Source organism: Periophthalmus magnuspinnatus, chromosome 22, assembly GCF_009829125.3.
Source record: "Periophthalmus magnuspinnatus isolate fPerMag1 chromosome 22, fPerMag1.2.pri, whole genome shotgun sequence".
NCBI lineage: Eukaryota > Metazoa > Chordata > Actinopteri > Gobiiformes > Gobiidae > Periophthalmus > Periophthalmus magnuspinnatus.
The window spans coordinates 7,957,704-7,975,893 of record NC_047147.1 but is presented as its reverse complement, the minus strand read 5'-3'; the positions used below and the strand labels follow the sequence as shown (position 1 = coordinate 7,975,893).

At 38.1% G+C, this 18,190-nt stretch overlaps 2 protein-coding genes across 4 annotated transcripts in view; one reads left to right on the top strand and one right to left on the bottom strand.

Moving 5' to 3' along the window:
* Positions 1-13,404, bottom strand: part of LOC117390885 (probable carboxypeptidase X1) — a 102,183-nt gene extending 88,779 nt beyond the window's left edge. Inside the window, exon 1 of the mRNA XM_055231072.1 lies at positions 13,401-13,404. The gene's annotated coding sequence lies outside the window, so the exon portion shown is untranslated. The remainder of the gene's footprint in view (positions 1-13,400) is intronic.
* The window catches only part of pacs2 (phosphofurin acidic cluster sorting protein 2), a 61,831-nt gene continuing 44,261 nt past the window's right edge, over positions 621-18,190 (top strand). For all 3 annotated transcript variants that reach the window (XM_055231070.1, XM_033987719.2, XM_033987718.2), the window contains exon 1: positions 621-924. In XM_055231070.1, coding sequence (XP_055087045.1) covers positions 806-924 — 119 coding nt within the window. In that variant the 5' untranslated portion in view covers positions 621-805. The remainder of the gene's footprint in view (positions 925-18,190) is intronic.

The following is an 18,190-nucleotide window of genomic DNA, read 5'->3' as shown; positions in this document are numbered from 1 at the left end:
AGAGCACAGTTGTACATTTGACTTCATAAATCGACCAAAATCTAGTTTTTCAAACAATAAATAAATAAATAAAAATAAATAAACAACACCTCAGATAGGGCCTTTGTGTGGTTAAAAAAAATAAATAAATTAATTAAAAAAATAGACTAATAATTAAAAAAGGTGAAAGGGTGACTGCTAAGGTGGGACAGAGTATGGAAAAGTAAGATTTTTTTTTTTTTTTTTTAATAGTATAGAGGATTGCTAATGTCAAAGACAAACAATTATATTATCATTGTGTTGTGCTAATACAATTTCTAGGCATATCCTAAATTACAAAGTCTACAAAGTAATATGTTATGGGACCCAGCACGTGGCCGTCTTCTTCTATTGATAATGACCTCCTTGTTGCTAGGTGACACCTTATCAGTCACTAAAGTTGGGGCTGCATTTTGCTCAAAGATTTTTTAAAAAGTGTCATGTAATTATAACTCCTCTCCCTTTGACAGCTCTCTCTCGCTGTGTGGCATCAGCGAGCCGCCGTACCGAGACTAGACCAGAGCAGCGTGGTACAACACAACAACCACCCCCGCGGAGAGAGGAGTGCGCCCGCCCCACCACCACCACCACCACCACCGCCGCTGCTGCTGCTCCACCGCGGACACCTCCACCACTGCAGCCCGGCCATGACCTCCAACAACAACACCACCGCCTGCTTCACGTGAGGAACTGGCGGATTTACTTCACCTTACGGATAAATAACAGTGGATTTCCAAGTGAATCTGTGACTGTCCCACTCCGCTGTGCCCCGGGATAGAAGCGGACCATGGCGGAGCGCAGTGGCCGGCTGAGCTTCCCCGGGAGTGGGGCTCTGAACCGTCCCGTGCCCATGAACCTGTTCGCGACCTGGGAGATAGACGGATCATCCCCCAACTGCATCCCGAGGTAGGACGCCAGGCAGACGAGCGGGTGTTGTCCTGTAACTTCACCGGGGATTGCTTTGTCATGTCCCGGGAGGAGCTGTAGAGCGGTACAGCGGTGCACAGCGGAGTTTGTCCCGGTGCCAGCGGGATGATGCCAGGCCCTGTCAGTGTGAGGTTGGCATATCTCACCGCTGGTTGCTGCTTTGTTGATTTAAATGTGGAAATGGCTTTGCATATAGTGGTATAGCCTGGTATTAGGTTGCAAAAGTCAGGTTGATGTGGCAAGAGTTGCAGATTTTGGATTAACTTGTCATTGTTGGAGGTTGATTGTGGACCAGTGCATGTCCTTCTCTTCTGGTGATTTCTGCTGATGTTTTGTATCTGGTGATTTAGTTTCATTTCAGATTGGTTGATTTCCTCTTTATTTTAGGAGTGAATAATTCTATATAAACTGCTATGTGACTCTTCTGGTGGATGGTCTGCATGGAGATGTTACTACTATTACTTTGTCTAGACAGTTCCACAGTATGTCATTAACCTTAACCCCATAGAGACAAGTGACACCAGGCCACATTACAGTTACGATTTGTGGAGAGGTCACCCCACACACAGTAAGAATGTTTAATAAATGCAAAACCTAAATTTCATTCAATACTGTAAAACATTCTAGACAAAGCAACAAAATATTCACACACACAAGCAGATAATGTACAGCCTTACATATCTTTTACACAGTCAAAGTCCACACATACCAAGCACTTCTCAAGATGTCTGTGTGTCATTAGGTTGGTGGTCTATTTGTCATCATGTAACTCTCTTCATGTGAGAAACCTGCTGAATGATCTCATAGACTCACAGCATGGTTAAAGCTGTGCTAATACCCATAATCACGCAGTCAGCTGTCAGCAGCGATAACCCGCTTTATACCAGAGAGGCAGGACTCCACCAAGAGGGAGGCTGAGAGAGTCTGACCCCAGTGTTTGGAGAAGATTATGACCTTTTAAATTAAACTATCCTGAGAAATAACTGCATAGTCCACAGGTTAGGAAGTCAATATATTTATTTTCTAATAAGACTGACCGAGGGGCCATGCAGCAGAATGTTTAATTTGATTGGCAGAAGTGTGTCGGTGAAGCACACTATGAGCAGGAATGTAATAAGCCTGGTATAAACCCTACTCACTTAACTAAACTTGAAACGAGATTTTAATCACTTGTGTTTTAAAAGTGCATCATTCATCCAGTCACACACTGTTGGTGATAAGTGATTTAACCGGTGCCACAGCCGCCCTGAGGCAGATTGACAGAGCCTGCTTTTCTACAGCCTCATTGACCACTGGCACTGACACAATAACACTAAGATACAAGGGTCATTTATAAAGTGTTTTGCCTTGTGACACAACAACAGTATTACCCAGGAGTGAGTGAGCGTCTTAATATTTCTTTTAATGAACAACTCCATACCTCCTGAGCCACGCTTCCCCTACAAAAATACATTGCATTATTCATGATCCTATATTATATTTCAGTATCATTGTAAGACAGTCACAATTTGGGCTGAGTGAAGTGTTAATTCTAGATCTATTACTTGAGTTTGTATACTGAACATATTTTGAGGATACCTTTACTTGGTCCAAAAAATCGTTGAGTGCGTTTACATGCACAAGAGTTTCCTGGATATGATTACTTTTTTGTGTATCCTGGTTTTATGTGTATCCATGTAAACGTATCCTGATTTCAGTATCCTGGATAAGCCAGTATCCCAGTTATAAGAAACCGGGATACTCTCACTGGGATATTAGGATAGTATCAGGAAACTGTGCCATGTAGACGCAGTATCCTGATTTCTCAAAACAGATCCGAAGTAACAGATACGTTTGGAGCAGGAACTTCCCCAAAACGACTCAAATGTCTACCAGAGATTTTTTAAGTAATAATATTTTATACCTATAAACACAATAAAGCAGTATTCTGTTTAATACAACCACACTTTAACACCAGGCTAACATCTGTGTCTGTTTGTGTTGCTCTTGAAGTAAACTGACGCTGCGGGACTGTATTTTTCAACTCTTAATAAAGCCCTTTTCTGAAGCTGTGACATATCTGTGCCATAGTTGCCATAGTAACCTCTCTAAATATTCAGAATACTCTGATTGCACATGTATACAGGGGTATACAGAGATTATCCTGGTTTCTCTGAGCTCATGTGAAGGTCCATATCCAGAACACTCTCATAACCTCTCAAATAATAACATGTACACATTAGATATAACAGGGTAAAGATGGTAAAATAGTTTTCTCACTAATTCATATGTGATAATTTACAATTTATTAGTGAGGCAAACATAACTGTACTAAAATGCATGCAGTATTTAACCCAATTGTTGACTGAAACCTATCCTTTATGGTCTTGTTCTTTAGATTAGATACTACTTTCTGTTCAATTACTTTTACCATTACATGAGTCATCTCACCATAAGTGGCCCAATGTCCTCTAGACAGCCATTTTCTATAACTTAAGTCAATTAAATAATAAATCACCAGTATAGACTATAACTTAGACAAAATTTTCAGCTCCATAGTATTGGTTTCTTTTAAACTCATTGACCTTTCAGATATGGAGGGTTGAAAAGTTCACAGTATGACGTAGGTGCCCTTGTGAATATAATAAGGTCATCTATGTGTTATTATCTTTCCTCCAATCCCTCTTTCATCTGAGAGAAAAACACGAGAGTGAAGGAGACGACCTCACTCCATGATTACAAGTGTCTGTTCAATATGTGGAGCCAATACACAGCACTGATCCATAGACCACACCTATAAACCTTACTGTGTATTGATGTCGGATAAGTATAAAAATTCAAGGCTATGTCAATGTTATTCACTAATAATAATAATAATGCTGATGGGAGTGTTTATCAGGCAGGTCGAAGTGAAATCTGAACAATATGTTGAAAATCTTTATTGAAATTTGTAAAATAAGGGAGTAAGTTGTAGGGGCTAATGAACAACTAATAAATAATTCATAACAAATAAAAAGAAAGACATGAGCATTCTATAAGCAAAGGGCACTGGCAAAGTTAGTTAATATGAAAGATTATATGGCCATATGAAAATTGTATGAGCCGCACTTGATACAATGCCAAATAACTACTGACATTGAATACCAGTGCGCTATTACAGTCGGACCCAGCAGAGAAAATGTCATTGACCTAAATACAAAATGCATAAATTGTGTGTCTGAAGGATTGATTTGGAAGCAGATTTTTTTTTTCATATTAGGCTGCAACCACTTCAGTCCATCTTTGAGGACTATCTACTTCACCTACATCATAATTCTTAATCCTCTTAACCTATTGCCTTAACTGTAAAACACAAGATCATTTTATGGAGTAGCTGTTCTGTTGTGTGATTTTTCAGCCGTTTTTGCTGTGCAGCTGAAAGCCTTGTTACGTCTTCTCTCTGAACTGTACCTCTGGCCTGACCCTTCGCTGAGCTCTTCATGTGTTGATGGATGTGGGGCTGATTGGGCTGTCTCTGAACTGAGCTGTACGTACAATCTATAGATCTATCTGGGTCTTTCTGAAGTGTGAAGAGGTATAAAAGATAGAAATGTTTTGACTCCTATCCAGAAGACATTTTCAATCTGATCCAATCTTTCAATCTCTTCAAACTGAAAATGACTCTGAATCCTGGTCTAACTTAAACCAGGCTTAAGTTAAAACAACCAGGCTGCATTAAAACATAACAAAATCTTTTAGAACAACAATTTGTACGTTTTTTTGTCCCTTCTACATTTAACCCATCCTTCAACTGGAGCTTTTGGTGTTTCAGGAATAACGACCAGCGGGATCACCTCTCCAGATCTAGGATTAGCTAATTGTATTGTGCTTCGTTTTGAGATAAAGGCATTGGCCACTCCAGACATTTTTTCTATAAGAGGGGTTAAGGGAGTCTTTCATGGCTTACATGATATTTAATTACTTTCTCTAAACAAGCTTGTAAAATAATCATATTTATCCTTAATGTGAAATTCCTTTTTTATTCTAGCATCATTTAGTTGCCATTTCAACATTTCAAGGAGAGAACACGCAAATTCCAAAGAGAAAAGCCCTTCCCCGGCAGAGCTTCAAACTAAGGACCTTTTTGCTGTTCAAATTTATTAACAACAACATGTAAATCCCATGGGCCGTGGTGAAATCAAAATGATGATTTATATTCATCGTCATAGTAGTGAAAGTGAGGCATTTTCATTCTAGTCCTGACTGTACTCCTCTGCTCCTCATGTAGTGTTGATTACCATTATTGGTCTTTGGAGTGCAGTGCTTTGCTGTCTCTGGGCTTCTCTATTGGCCGCTGTCTGTCAGGGTTTGGACAAGTGGAAGTGAATAACAGACTCTACATCTGTCACCAGCCGCTGTCAAGGTGAAATCTCCGTCTGCAGAGCTCTATTTGTCTATTTTGTATTTTAAGTAAATGTGACCTGTTTTGAAGTTATTGAATTGGAATAAGACATGCTGTATATAACATGAAATGTATTATTGTGTGGCTTTCATATATTACTGGCTCAACTTTAGAGTTATATGTTTTACGCTATTTAGATCATTGTTATATTTTTGACCAGTAAGAGGGTCTTGTGGAGTATTTAAAAGGAGTATTTAAAAAAAAAAATTATCATTATGGTATTGGAATCGGTATTGATTAGAAGTGATCTATTCCTTAGTATTGAAACTGAGTTTGAAATGTTCGTATAGTGACAACACTAATAGGTTCCCCGCTCATGACAGGTTGCCTCAGTGAAATTGTCAGTGTTTTGGTGATGAGAGAGAGGAATTTTTCTATTGCTAAAAATTCATTCAAAACTTTCACTTGAACAGAACATTGGATTTTTCTTTCCTTTCCTATTTTATTGACAAGATTTCTCAGTGGAAGAAAAAATATCTGCAGGCCTTGTGCATGGTCACATCTAACATAGAGTTGTCTAGACTGACAAGTGAAAAATGATGAATAGACATCCATCCATTTTCTTTTCCATATCCAGGGCATATTAAGCAGGGACACTTCCTCCAGCTCCTCTGGGGGGACCCCAAGACGTTCCCAAGCCAGCCGAGAGACATTCTTCCATTGGGACATGGCCAGGACACTTCCCCAGGCAGGCGTCCAGGAGGCATCTGGAACAGATGCCCGAGCCACTTCATCTGTTTCTCTCGACATGGAGGAGCAGGAGCTCTACTCCGAGCTCCTCCTGTGTGACTGAGCTCCTTGCTCCTTGTTCTATCTCTAAGTGAGCACCCAGCCATCCTGTGGAGGAAACTCATTTTGACCACTTGTATCCTCAATCTTGTTTTTTTGGTCATTACCCAAAGCTCATGACCACAGGTGTGGGTAGGAACATAGATTGACCAGTAAAGAGATTTTGCCTTTCGACTCAGCTCCTTCTTTACTACAACAGTCTGATACAGCGACCGCATCACTGCAGATGCTGCACCAATCCACCTGTCAATCTCACGCTCCACCCTTCCTTCACTCACTCATGAACAAGACCCTGTGATACCTCCACTTGAGGCAGGGACAATATATGTGTTCTCTATTTGCAAGGGAAATTAATGCCCAGCTGTGACTCAATCTTTTTTTTACCTTTTTACATTTTTGAACAGACAAAATTATAAAATGGAATCCTAAATCCCGCATCCATGTTCACTGGTTGGTTTTCCCATTTTGAGTCCCAATCCATACCCCATTTTTGTACAGTATAATCACAGTTTTCACCTGACAAAAATACTCAAGCTGCTCTTGGCCACTGTTTGTATTTTAATTTAACAAGTGCACTGTGTTCCTCTTTGTATAGATCTTGTCCTTGTCTAACACAGTCTCTAATCTCTTTCCGTCTGTAGCTGTGGAGTCCCTAAAGCCCACGTCTATTAAAACTGCTCTTATGGATGTGCCTGGTCTGATCTCTCTCTTCTTCGGTTGGGCGGTCAGTCTGGGACACTTGCTGCTCCTCACACATCACACTCTTATATCACATTCATATTGGAGCCATAAGGGTTTATTGATGGAGGAGGGACCACAGGGGTGAGGTGTCCCTTGCTCTGCAAATGTAGAGAAATCTATAACTGTGTGGTGCTGCTGTCTGAATGTACATGGTACCACTACGATTAGAGGTGTCATCAGATTATAGGTAGCATTGTGAATGTTGTTTTGAAGATGTGCAAAATTTTGATATTTTGTATTGTTCATAATAATAATAAAAATCTTAAAATGCTGCATAAAGAGTTGATCATAAAGAAAAAGAACTGTTATAATCTTTTAAGGTGAAATATAAAGTAGAAATAATATTTAAAATTCATGTAATTCATGCTATGGTGCCCATAGCAGGACAAATGAATTTGCCTGAAGACTTATACATTTACAATCTGTTATGTAAATGTTGTAACAAAGAAGTTTTTTTTAGTTCTAAACCTTAAGCCTGCATTTCAGATGCAAATCCAGAGACTGATCCTGTTTAAGAGCATCTTGTCTGCTGTTCATAATATTAAACCAATATGAACAACATTGGATGTCCTTATTACACTCCTGCAGTATCCCACAATGCACTCTGTCACCTTGTTGTGACACGTATATAAAAAAGAGAGGAGCTTTCATCTCCAGTGACGGTGTACTGATTCCTGAAGACTAACATGAGCCTTTTGAAGTGTGAATCATAGAGAGAAAATGTATCCAGATGGTGACATTAGTGTTCAGTCCTTTTCTAAGCTTCTAAAGTTTGGAGTCTGAGGAGTTAATCCATTATAGTCAATGTGTGATATCGACTATCATGGGATCAAGCTGAGGAAAGCAGATGGCAATGTATTGATGAGACTGAAATTAAACTATGACATGGGCAAATTGTGCATATTCGTGTCTGTAGCTGTAATTAACAGTAAAACTGTGTCTTGCCCTATAGGACACAATGACAATATGCATTGGTGAGGTACTGAGCCTTCAGGTTGGTGGGCAAATGCTCTAACTCCCGAGGCACTGTATTCTGATGCTTATATTAGAACCAGCTTTGACCTTTTCAGTAATTTGAGCAACATTTGGAGCACACACACTAGTCTTCACTCTCCACATTGACTCTGATCAAGTTATCTATATCTGTCACAGTATGGATAGGTCAGACTTTCTACCTTTATAAATAATCCGGCTTATTTAAATGTGTACTATGTAACTTTTCTTGTGTCCGCCACGTATTTTACTCCACGAAGATGTTATTTTTGTGCCTGAAATATTCCACACAATGGCATTAAACTTATCTATATTGCCTTTTATTCAATTATAGGTGTTTTTATTGCTCAAACTGTGAGCAGTGTCGCTCCACAGATCTGACCTACAACTGGGCCTGCATGGTGGTGTCACTTGCTTGTCTCTCTGGAGATTTAGGAGTTTAATACCATACTGTGTAACATTCTAGGCAAAGGAATAACATCTTTATGGAGACAAGCAGGTTGCAGACTCTCTACTAGAAAAGTTACATATTGCACCTCTAAGCTATCCATTTGCACTGACCCAAAATATCACAGAGGAACTTACTCTACTACTCATTGACGGATCTAATAAAAAAATACTAGAGTTATGGCACAGTTTTATTACTACTAACAGACCAGCTAACTCAAGTGCTTGTGGTAAGGCTCTCCTCTGTCCCCCTGCGCTGTCTGCCTTCGCATATACAGATCCACCCTGATACAGAGCAGTGATTGATGGAGCTGTGGAGTGCCAGCCGGTCCCAGTAGGCTGGTCATATTTGGGCCCGTTGGAGGCGAGAGTGCTGAGACCAGGCTTTGAACCGACTTGGGACACTTGCTCTTTTGTCCTCTGGCTACTGGGATGCTCACACTCAGAGAATTTAGAGTAGGACGGGCGCGAGAACAGTCAAAGCTCTGCATTGTCTTATGTTCCTTATGTGTGTTGTTTGCTCTGGTTGTTTGCACTGTCTGGTTAAGAGATTAGAAAAATCATGTTAACCAAATGAACTACAGTGGTGCGAAGAAGGGCTGGGTGGTATTACAAAGGATGAATCACTATATTTTAACTCATATTGATCGCTCACAATTTAGATTTTATCTTACTGTAACTTTTTTAAATAATTAATTTCCTGAACACCAACAACACAGATATTTCATTAATAAAAGTAAAAAAATAATAATCATTTCCATTTAACACAAGTCAGATTTGTTCCTCCAAAGTCTGAACTCAAAACCACATACTTTTACTTGACTGGACGGCCATATAGTGCAACGTTTCTGAGGGCATCACAAACTTAACCTAACTATTTTTCATATTAAATCCACCTTGACCACACATCCCCAAACATTTTTCAAAACTTTGGAAACATTTTGCAGAATCAGCTTGTTGGAGCTACACCTGGTGTTCTGGTGTTTTCTTACATCCTCTCGAGCTGGCACTATATCGTTCTGACTTTTTTGCTTAATGTGCAAAAAATGCACTCATGGAAATTCACTGGTTCTGACCATTTGCAATGCACACTACCTCATGACTTCATTTTGTGATGGAAGCTACCAGCATATGTGTATTTTCATGTATTTATTTGAAAAGGGATATGGCACATTCATTAACATCAATTTGTAAAGGTGCTCAAGTTGATTTGAGTTGAGTTGATTTTTCATCCGTAGTTATTTGTCAGATGCGAAAAAGGCAGACTTTGTTTCTGTTTTTTTGCAAGTTTTTAATCACTAATCAACTCACTCCTTATGCCTAATGAGCTCTTCACTGTATCCAGAGAATATGAAGTTTTGTTTTAATCTAGTTCTCCAAAGAGCCACTAGATTAAACATCATCAAAGGAAAAACAGTTCCACAAAATGATTCAGTCCATGGGGAAATTATAACAGAGTATAGAGGGAGCAGGCAGTGAGGCATGAAGACCCTCAGCTGGAGGCAGAGTCGATCCTCCGTGTGGTCCCCCAGGAAAAGCTACGTCAGAAGAGAGGGATTACATAAAAGCATTTGAGTTAAGAGAGAGAGGGAGAGGGGAGATGGAGAAAGAGAGAAAGATACACAGAGAGAGGGAGATGGGGAGAGAGTTGTTTCCATATCACTGGATGCAATTACATAAAAATCTGACTATATTGTGAATAACTAACCAATTATATTTTACTCATATTACATTTATGAACATAATATCAGCATCACCATAATTTGAAAACAACCCCTTTGTATTCACCATAGTATTTTAAACAATAAATTCAAAATGCAATATCATATTACTGATACTCCAAGATTTAATTAGGGATTGATGTTTTTAATTATGATGATGATGTCTGGACCACAGTGTCGTTAAAACTTCTACTGTTTTGGCTTATTCTTGTTCTTCATAGATCAGTGAAAGTGGTCCAGTGAGGAGCCAGCTGCATGTGAGAAGAGAGGACCGGCCCGCATAAGTGCCTGGTTATAATATTATAGCTGATATGTTTGTAGAAAATCACTTGAATCAATAATCTTATGACAGATATTACACACATGCAGAGAACAATGGACAGTAGCCTATATCCTATTTATAACAAATGCCAAATCAAAGAAGTCTAGTTCAAATGTTATATATGTTTCTGAAAGGCACAATATATTGTTATGGTTCAACAAACTCTAGTTGAACAAATGCGACCCATAAAACAAGGATTATAAATACCATGTTTCCTTTGTGGCTCATTTATCTGAACATTTAGTGACTTCTTGGGGCTAACATGTCCGTGTAGAGCCCGGGGAGCAGCTGCTGCTGTTGTGCTGTTTGTGAATGTGAATTTTCAATGTGATACAAATAACAGATCTCCAAAATCAGTTTTTCAGGCCTGGAATGAGAGGCTCTGGAGTAGGCAATAAAAGTGAGATTTGATATGATGAGAAAATTGCACTAAATTGACTAAATAAAAAACACCTTTCTTGATTAGGGTCTGTATCTGAATATAACTCTAGGCACGGCAAGGCAAGTTTATTTGTATAGCACAATGTGTACAAAAAGTCATTCAAAGTACTTTGAAGAATAAAAAAATACATTAAAATCATAACACAAACAAATCAAAACATAAATAATCATTGTAAAATTAACATTAAAACAGAAATGAATACACTTTCAGTCATATTTACAGTGAAACAGCACCGTTTTGAGCCTGGATTTAAACATTGTCAAAGTAGAGGCCTGTCTCACATCTTCAGCTGCACAAAACTGAAACGCTGATTTCCCCATGTTTAGTCCTCACTCTAGGCATCAGCAGTCCAACCTACTGGAGACAAATGCATGGATAAGTCTGGTGTTGACAGTATAACTTTGATTTTTGCTATGTTTTTAGATGGTAAAAAGCTGCAAATGTTATTTATTTGAGGCTGTTAAAGTTCAAGTCTGTTCAAGTCTGTTAAAGTTTGTTATCAGTGAAAACACCTACAATCTAGTGGAGTATGTTATGGATGAGCAGGGCCGTTGACAGAAATTTTGGGGCCCGGGGCAACAAATCTCACATGGGCCCCTCTCTAATATAAATTAATAGGAAGAGGGTCCAATTCTCAGCCTCGAAGACGCTGAGGCCCGGGACAACAGACCTCTTTGTCCCCTCCTGCCAACGTCCTTTGTGGATGTGTAGCTTTTTCTAAACATTCTGGCGATTATCACAGTTATATAGAATGTCCCACAAACAATTATTGTCTGCCCTTTTTATCACGATAAACGTAGGCCTGTCAGGATAACACATTTTTGAAGTTTGATATATTGCTGAAGTAAATATAGACAATAAAAGATAACATTTAAACTAATCTATGGCACAATAACCCAGGCCTAGATAAACGTTATGCAGAGAGATGCTGTTGTAGACTTCACTGTGAATTGAAATGGCTGAAAATGAACACATAAGATCAGATGTATCACCATTTCAAACATAAACCGTCTTGATGTGTTTCAGAGCGAGATAAGTCTTTGTACTTCTCTGATGCTGTTTCTCCATTACAGCCTCAAAGGGGGGTTCTGACACATTTTTCACTTTTATTCTTCGCTCTTTACTACCTCCTCTATGCAGTTTGAAGCTCTTGTGGAAGTGTATCGCTCCTGGGGCTACAGTGCTTCCAAACGACTGTGTTGTTTTTGTGGGAAAAAAAATACTTGAAAAACACAAGTCACTGTTTCTATGGTGATTGTAGTTCTGGGAGGGAAAAGCTTTCAATGATTTTGCTTACATGACGCAGTTTTGACTTTATTACAATATTATGATTATCAATTTGATCAGAAATAATGGGAGTAAAATCGTGATCTGAAATTATGTCACTGCATTTATGATGTAAACATTTCTGAACGCAACATTTTAATATGTTCAGTCTTTATTTTATTAAGTGTTTTTTGCTTTTAAATTATTATTTTTTTATTTAGGTAATGTAAAATAATGTATTTTTCCATCTCGTCTGATTTACTTCAGTTTATGGTCTTCAAATGTTGTTATTGTATTATAGGATGAGGTTAGTATGAGGTTTTTAAGGTGGTACACTATTGGGGAGTACAACACAATTCATACACAAAGTAATTCAAAGTGCTTTACAGAATAAGAAAGACATTAAAATCATAACACGAACAAATCAAAACATAAATAATCATCATAAAATTAACATTAAAATTTCACTCATATGCACAGCTAAACAGATCCTCGCTATGTCCTTGAGCAAGACATTTTGTCAAAATGGGTCTTCAATGTGAAACTGAATAACTTCGGTAACTGCATTAATAATCCCGTGAAATACACTTTTTTTTGACTCATTTTAGTCATGTTTTGTTCTGTTGTTAATGTTTTTTCTGCATATTCATTGTGGCGCATTGTTAAATTTTCACAAAATCTTCAAATGAGGCCTATTAAAACTATTATTTCTTCAGTCATGTTCATTATAAAGCTCTTTGTGTTTTGAATAATGCGTTGTAAATTCTCTTCTCCGTCCTCATTTGGGTTAATTGCAGGCTTAGTACTGCATTGTGCGTGATTATGGCTTATGCAGAAAGCTGCCTAAAAGGGAGTTTCTATTTCTGCTCACTTTTCGCTGAGGTTTAACTTCTTTTTTTTTTCTAAAATTGAGAGCACAGCCAAGAAATGTAGGTCAGCTACTCCTCTCAGACACCGTACAGTCCAGGAAAAAGTTAAGAATAGGCCTGTCATGATAAAACATTTTGAAGCACGATATATTGCTACAGAGAAATATTGCTATAAACGATAATATTGAAGTTAGTCTATGCCTCTGACACAAAGCAGGGTAATCCCAGTAAACACATTTTTAAATATTCTGTATGTTTGAAGGCCTGAGCTGCTACAAATAAATAGCAGAATGAACCACTAATTAGTCACAGAAATGATCTATTTTACCCTCTACAGCTCAAATCTTATCATATTACTTAAAAATGGCCAAAATCTCCCCATTTTTGCAAAGTAACTGTATACACGATAAATATTCAGACACAAAATATATTGTTCCAGCTTTCATATATTGAGTGATAAGTTGCTATAGTACTTATTGTGTCAGGCCTAGTTAAGAATGATGTGGTAATTAGGAAACATGCTGCTTTTGGTGGAGCTAACAGTTGGTGGTACTTGAATTGGCCCTAATTTGGTCCTGCGTAATCGTGACGCAGTCCTGGTGTAGTTAGGGGCTCTATGCAATGTTTCCAGTATCGACTTGTTTTTATGGAAATGTTGTTGCTATGTTCAAGCGTATGCCCTTTAACTTGTGTCTCGCATTTATTTAATTATAAGGTTTTATTGCTTGAAAATACCTTTAAAAGTTGTTACTCTCCACAGATCTGAACTGTAACTTAGCCTAGTGGTGTTGCCTGCTTGTTCTCACAGAGTTTTTTAATATAAATAAGCCATAATATACAATATTGCCAATGCACAGTATCGTCTCCATGGACAGAAACAAGTAGAAAAATGACATATAGTGCACTTTTAGGTCCAGGTTTTGATGTGATGTATGTGATTATGTGAACTCAACCTAGACCTTGTTTGAACCTATTTATACTTCACTTTAACTACTTCAGTTCTTGTCAGATTTTCTTACACTTGGTTGGATCTTAGTGTACTTAGGGATGGTTGATATATGCAAAAATGAATACTTGACGATAGTATCCAGATGATGTTTTGGCAATTCAATAGAAATGGGCTAAAACGTTTTTAGCCCATTTCCCAAAAGTGTCAGACCAATTATTTGAAAGACTGCAAAAATGGTTCCATTTTAAATTTTTAATCACCTCTTTTGCAGCATTTTGAGAGAACTTTACATCAATGATAATACGTTTAAAATGCAGTATTATGTATATTAAAGATAAATTGATGTATTGGCTACCTCTGCTGTCTGTCACGATACATGATGATGAGTCATATAACCTTTGTGTGCTTCTGGACAAATAAATTGTGGATAAATCATTGGTTGCCATGGGAGACTGGACCCTTTCATCTTTGCAGTAGAAGTGAGCATTCATTAAAATCTGGTGTCAGGACAGAAGCCCATAAACGCAGCTCTGTGGCCTTTACGATGCTGTGTAAGCTCCATCTGTGCGGACAGGGTAATCCTCTGACGTCTGAGCTGTAGTGTGGAGTCTTTAAGTGATAGTGAAGTGAGGAAGTACTTGCATAGTCAGTGTAGTGTGCCTGTTACTCTAATGCACTAACTCATAGCAACTGTTTAAGTGGTTGACCTGTTTCAATAATTACTATATCGACTTTTTGTTCCATATATGATCATTTTTGGGGTCAATATTTATTGTGGGTACATTTTCTTTTTACTTGTGGAAAAATGTTGGGTATTTTTCTGGACTACGATCAGATTTGAGCTGTAGATGGTCGAAATTATAGATACAAAGTAACTTAAGTACATTGCATTGCATTCTGTCATTTATATATGTATTTCTTAACAATAGTGTACATTTAGACTTCTTTTTGGAGGATAATTCTGCTTTATGCTTTGGTTTCAATGTTATCATTTATTGTCTGTATTTACTTCAATGATATATTGCACTTCAAACGTTATTGTGACATGCCTATGAAGTAGATAGTGCAGTGAACAAGGGAGGAACCAGTAGGCCTGGCATGACAAATACTATATCCACTTATTGTTCAATATTGCTAGAACAATATATTTTGGGGCTCAGTATTTATCATGTGCATATTTTTGTTGCAATAGTTGGGAGATTTATGGTATTTTTTATGTAATACGTTAAGATTTGAACTGTAAAGGGATGAAAAAGTAACTTCCGGGACAAAATATTGGTTCTTTCTGCTATTTCTTTGCTATAGCTCATGCACACAAATATCACAAATATAACTGCCTGCATTATTGTGAATGTTTATCAACTGAGCTGCTTTCATATTAGTAATATGCAGTTATTTAGAGAGACCTTATTATTCATGGTTCTGGCTTCAGTCCTGCTTAAAGATTCACTAAGTAACTTAACCTCATGGAGATGTTATGCTTTGCCTGGATGACCCACAGAGATAGCAACACTTAACTCATGCATTGTAAAACTTGCATTCACACTGTATATGGGATCATATCTACATGTAGATAAGTTTAATGCCATAGTGTGGAACATTCCAGTCGACAGATTTAACTTCGGCTTTTGCTATTCCAGGGAAAGCAATAACTGTGGAGACAAGCTGGTCACGTCTCCACAGATAAGGCTTGTAACTTGGGCTGGTGGCACCTCACCTGATCGTCTCCATAGAGATATGTTTAAAGCCTTAATGAAGAACATTTAAGAGAAAGCAATAACATCTCCCATTAACATCGCTGTGGAGACAAGCAGGATGAGCCACCAGAAAAGTTACATCATGTACCTGCTCAGATCTGGTTTCGTCCTGATTTAGCCCTGATTGATCCTTATCCTTTTATACCACTCGTACTCAGACTTTCTTCTGTTTTAGACCTTGATAAATTCATACCTGATTCAGCTCAGATTATGTTGATTTGTTTAGTTTTGTATTTTCCTTACAGTAAACTGCCAAATCCACAAAACCACCCTTTTCAGTCCAACACGATATTTACTCAGATGTGATTTCTGTTATCCATCTCACTGCTCGCTGTTATTATCGCTGCCATGAAAATCCTGGACAAAGTTTTTCTCATTTAACAATTAGGCCTGTTTACATAATGCCAGATGGGGCCACATCACACGCATTTTCTGAGACACATTAGCTGAATTTCCCAGGATTATAACAGAGACACGGATGTAAAAAGAGCACTTAAATCTACACTTTAGGAGCAGACTTTTAGAGATTAAAGACTAAACACTGAAATGTCCTGGTTGTCCCATATTGTACTTGGGGAATCAAGGAAGGAATAATAGCACATACAGCCCAATAATACAAACTGCTGTTACTGTTCACTGTTTATTTTCACGTTGTTCCAATTGAAGCCAGTATTTGCTGACAAGGGTGCTATAAATGTGGCACAACTAGCAATGCAAACACAAAGCAATTTGGCAGTAACACTCTGTTCAAACCTCAAAAGAAAGTATCAAACAAATAAATAATTAAGGTTGTTCCAATACCGATGCTGGTATTGGCAACAGCTCGATACTTAAAATACCTGAAAATGTCCGGTATCGGTATCAGCGAGTTCTGCCATTGTTGACGTCAGTGGCTAATGCTACTGCTAACGCCCAGAGCAGGTTAAATGCAGACCCTTAAAACACGCTAATAATGACAGGAAAGACACTTGTGTTGCCTCTTCGGTACCTTTATTTAGCCTTTATTCTGGACGCTGAACTTTATTTACTCTGCATCAGCCATGCGCTCGGAGGATGAGTGTCTTTTTACACGCCTCACTGTTGGTTTTTTTCACGCTCTGTGGTAGAAAGTGATGAAGTAGGGAAATAAAAGTGCTTAAATCAGCACAACTCATCAAGACCATTTGACATCTGATTCTAACATTTATTTATTCTTGCAGATTTTCTTTAAGCTCTTACTGTTGCTCTTGTGCTGTAACAAAATTGATTAGCCTTAGTCTGCTTTTTCACACTATGCAGTATTGGGCTGGAAACGGCGAGTATACTAAGGTCAAGAATTGTATCAACATTATAAAGAATTCCTAGAAATCACAACATATTTCTAGAAAAACACAAGTTAGACTGCCTGGTCCCTCAGCCAAACTATGCAGGTAGGTCTAGTGTTTTGGTCATAACAATCGATTAGCTACATGCTCCACCTAATGTAATTCATTGTTCAGTAAGATGTTTTTGCAACTCATCTCTGCTAATATCATTATAAAATAGATTGCACATAATATTTTACTACCAACTTGGAGGTGGAAGCATATTTCTTCCCCATTTGGATTCTAGTGACACAGACCTCAAGCATTAGAATGATTAAGCATTAGAAATTAGGCCATACAAGTGACCTACATTCATACATTATTCCAGTGAATCAATCAGTTACACCCATTTTTTTGTATTTTGGTCTGTTCATTGACATTTTTATAACAGATCCCATTCACTAGCCAAAATGTATTCAGACTAATGGGCATTACTGTTGAAGGATTTGATATTTCATTTCTATTCAAAACTGTAGTTATCTTTTCTCATAATATTGTTCAATCCTTTCATTTCATAGATAATAGATAATTTTCCACACACTTTCCTCACCTTTGCTCCTCTCTCAAAGGCTCTTGTTTAAAATGTCCTTGGGGGCGCGTTTGTATAGAGTTGTATTCTCTGCGCTCCACTCGTGTAGTGTGGGCCTAGACTCACAGCTGTATCACTGTTTTGTATGCGCCGAAAGCTTCCACCAGAGACCACAGCGGACCCAGATGTTTTTGTGAAGTGCCTCTGCAACAGTTTACAATCTGGTGTTTTTTGTATGTATTAGCTGCAATTTTTAAGTATTCATATTAGTTGAATATTTGAAGTATCGGTGCTGGGAATGCTTTTGATCTTGCCACAAAATAGTCCCTTCTTAGTGCCTTTTAGGTTCAGAAAACACGCAAAGAACTAAAGAATTGAGATATGCATTCAACGAATTTGGATTCTAGCATGTTAATATTAATCTGTTAATTTAGTTAGTTCTACACTCTCATTTAAAAGTGTGTACTAACTCTCCACTATAAGGGGATTGGTGGTACATCCTAATGAAAGAAAACTTGAACATATCACTCCTATTCTCAAATCACTGCACTGGCTCCCTGTTTCATCCCGGTTTGAACACAAAATCCTTCTGCTGACCCATTAATGCATCACTGGACAGGCACCACTGTATCTGCAAGACCCACCCCACTAGGCTCC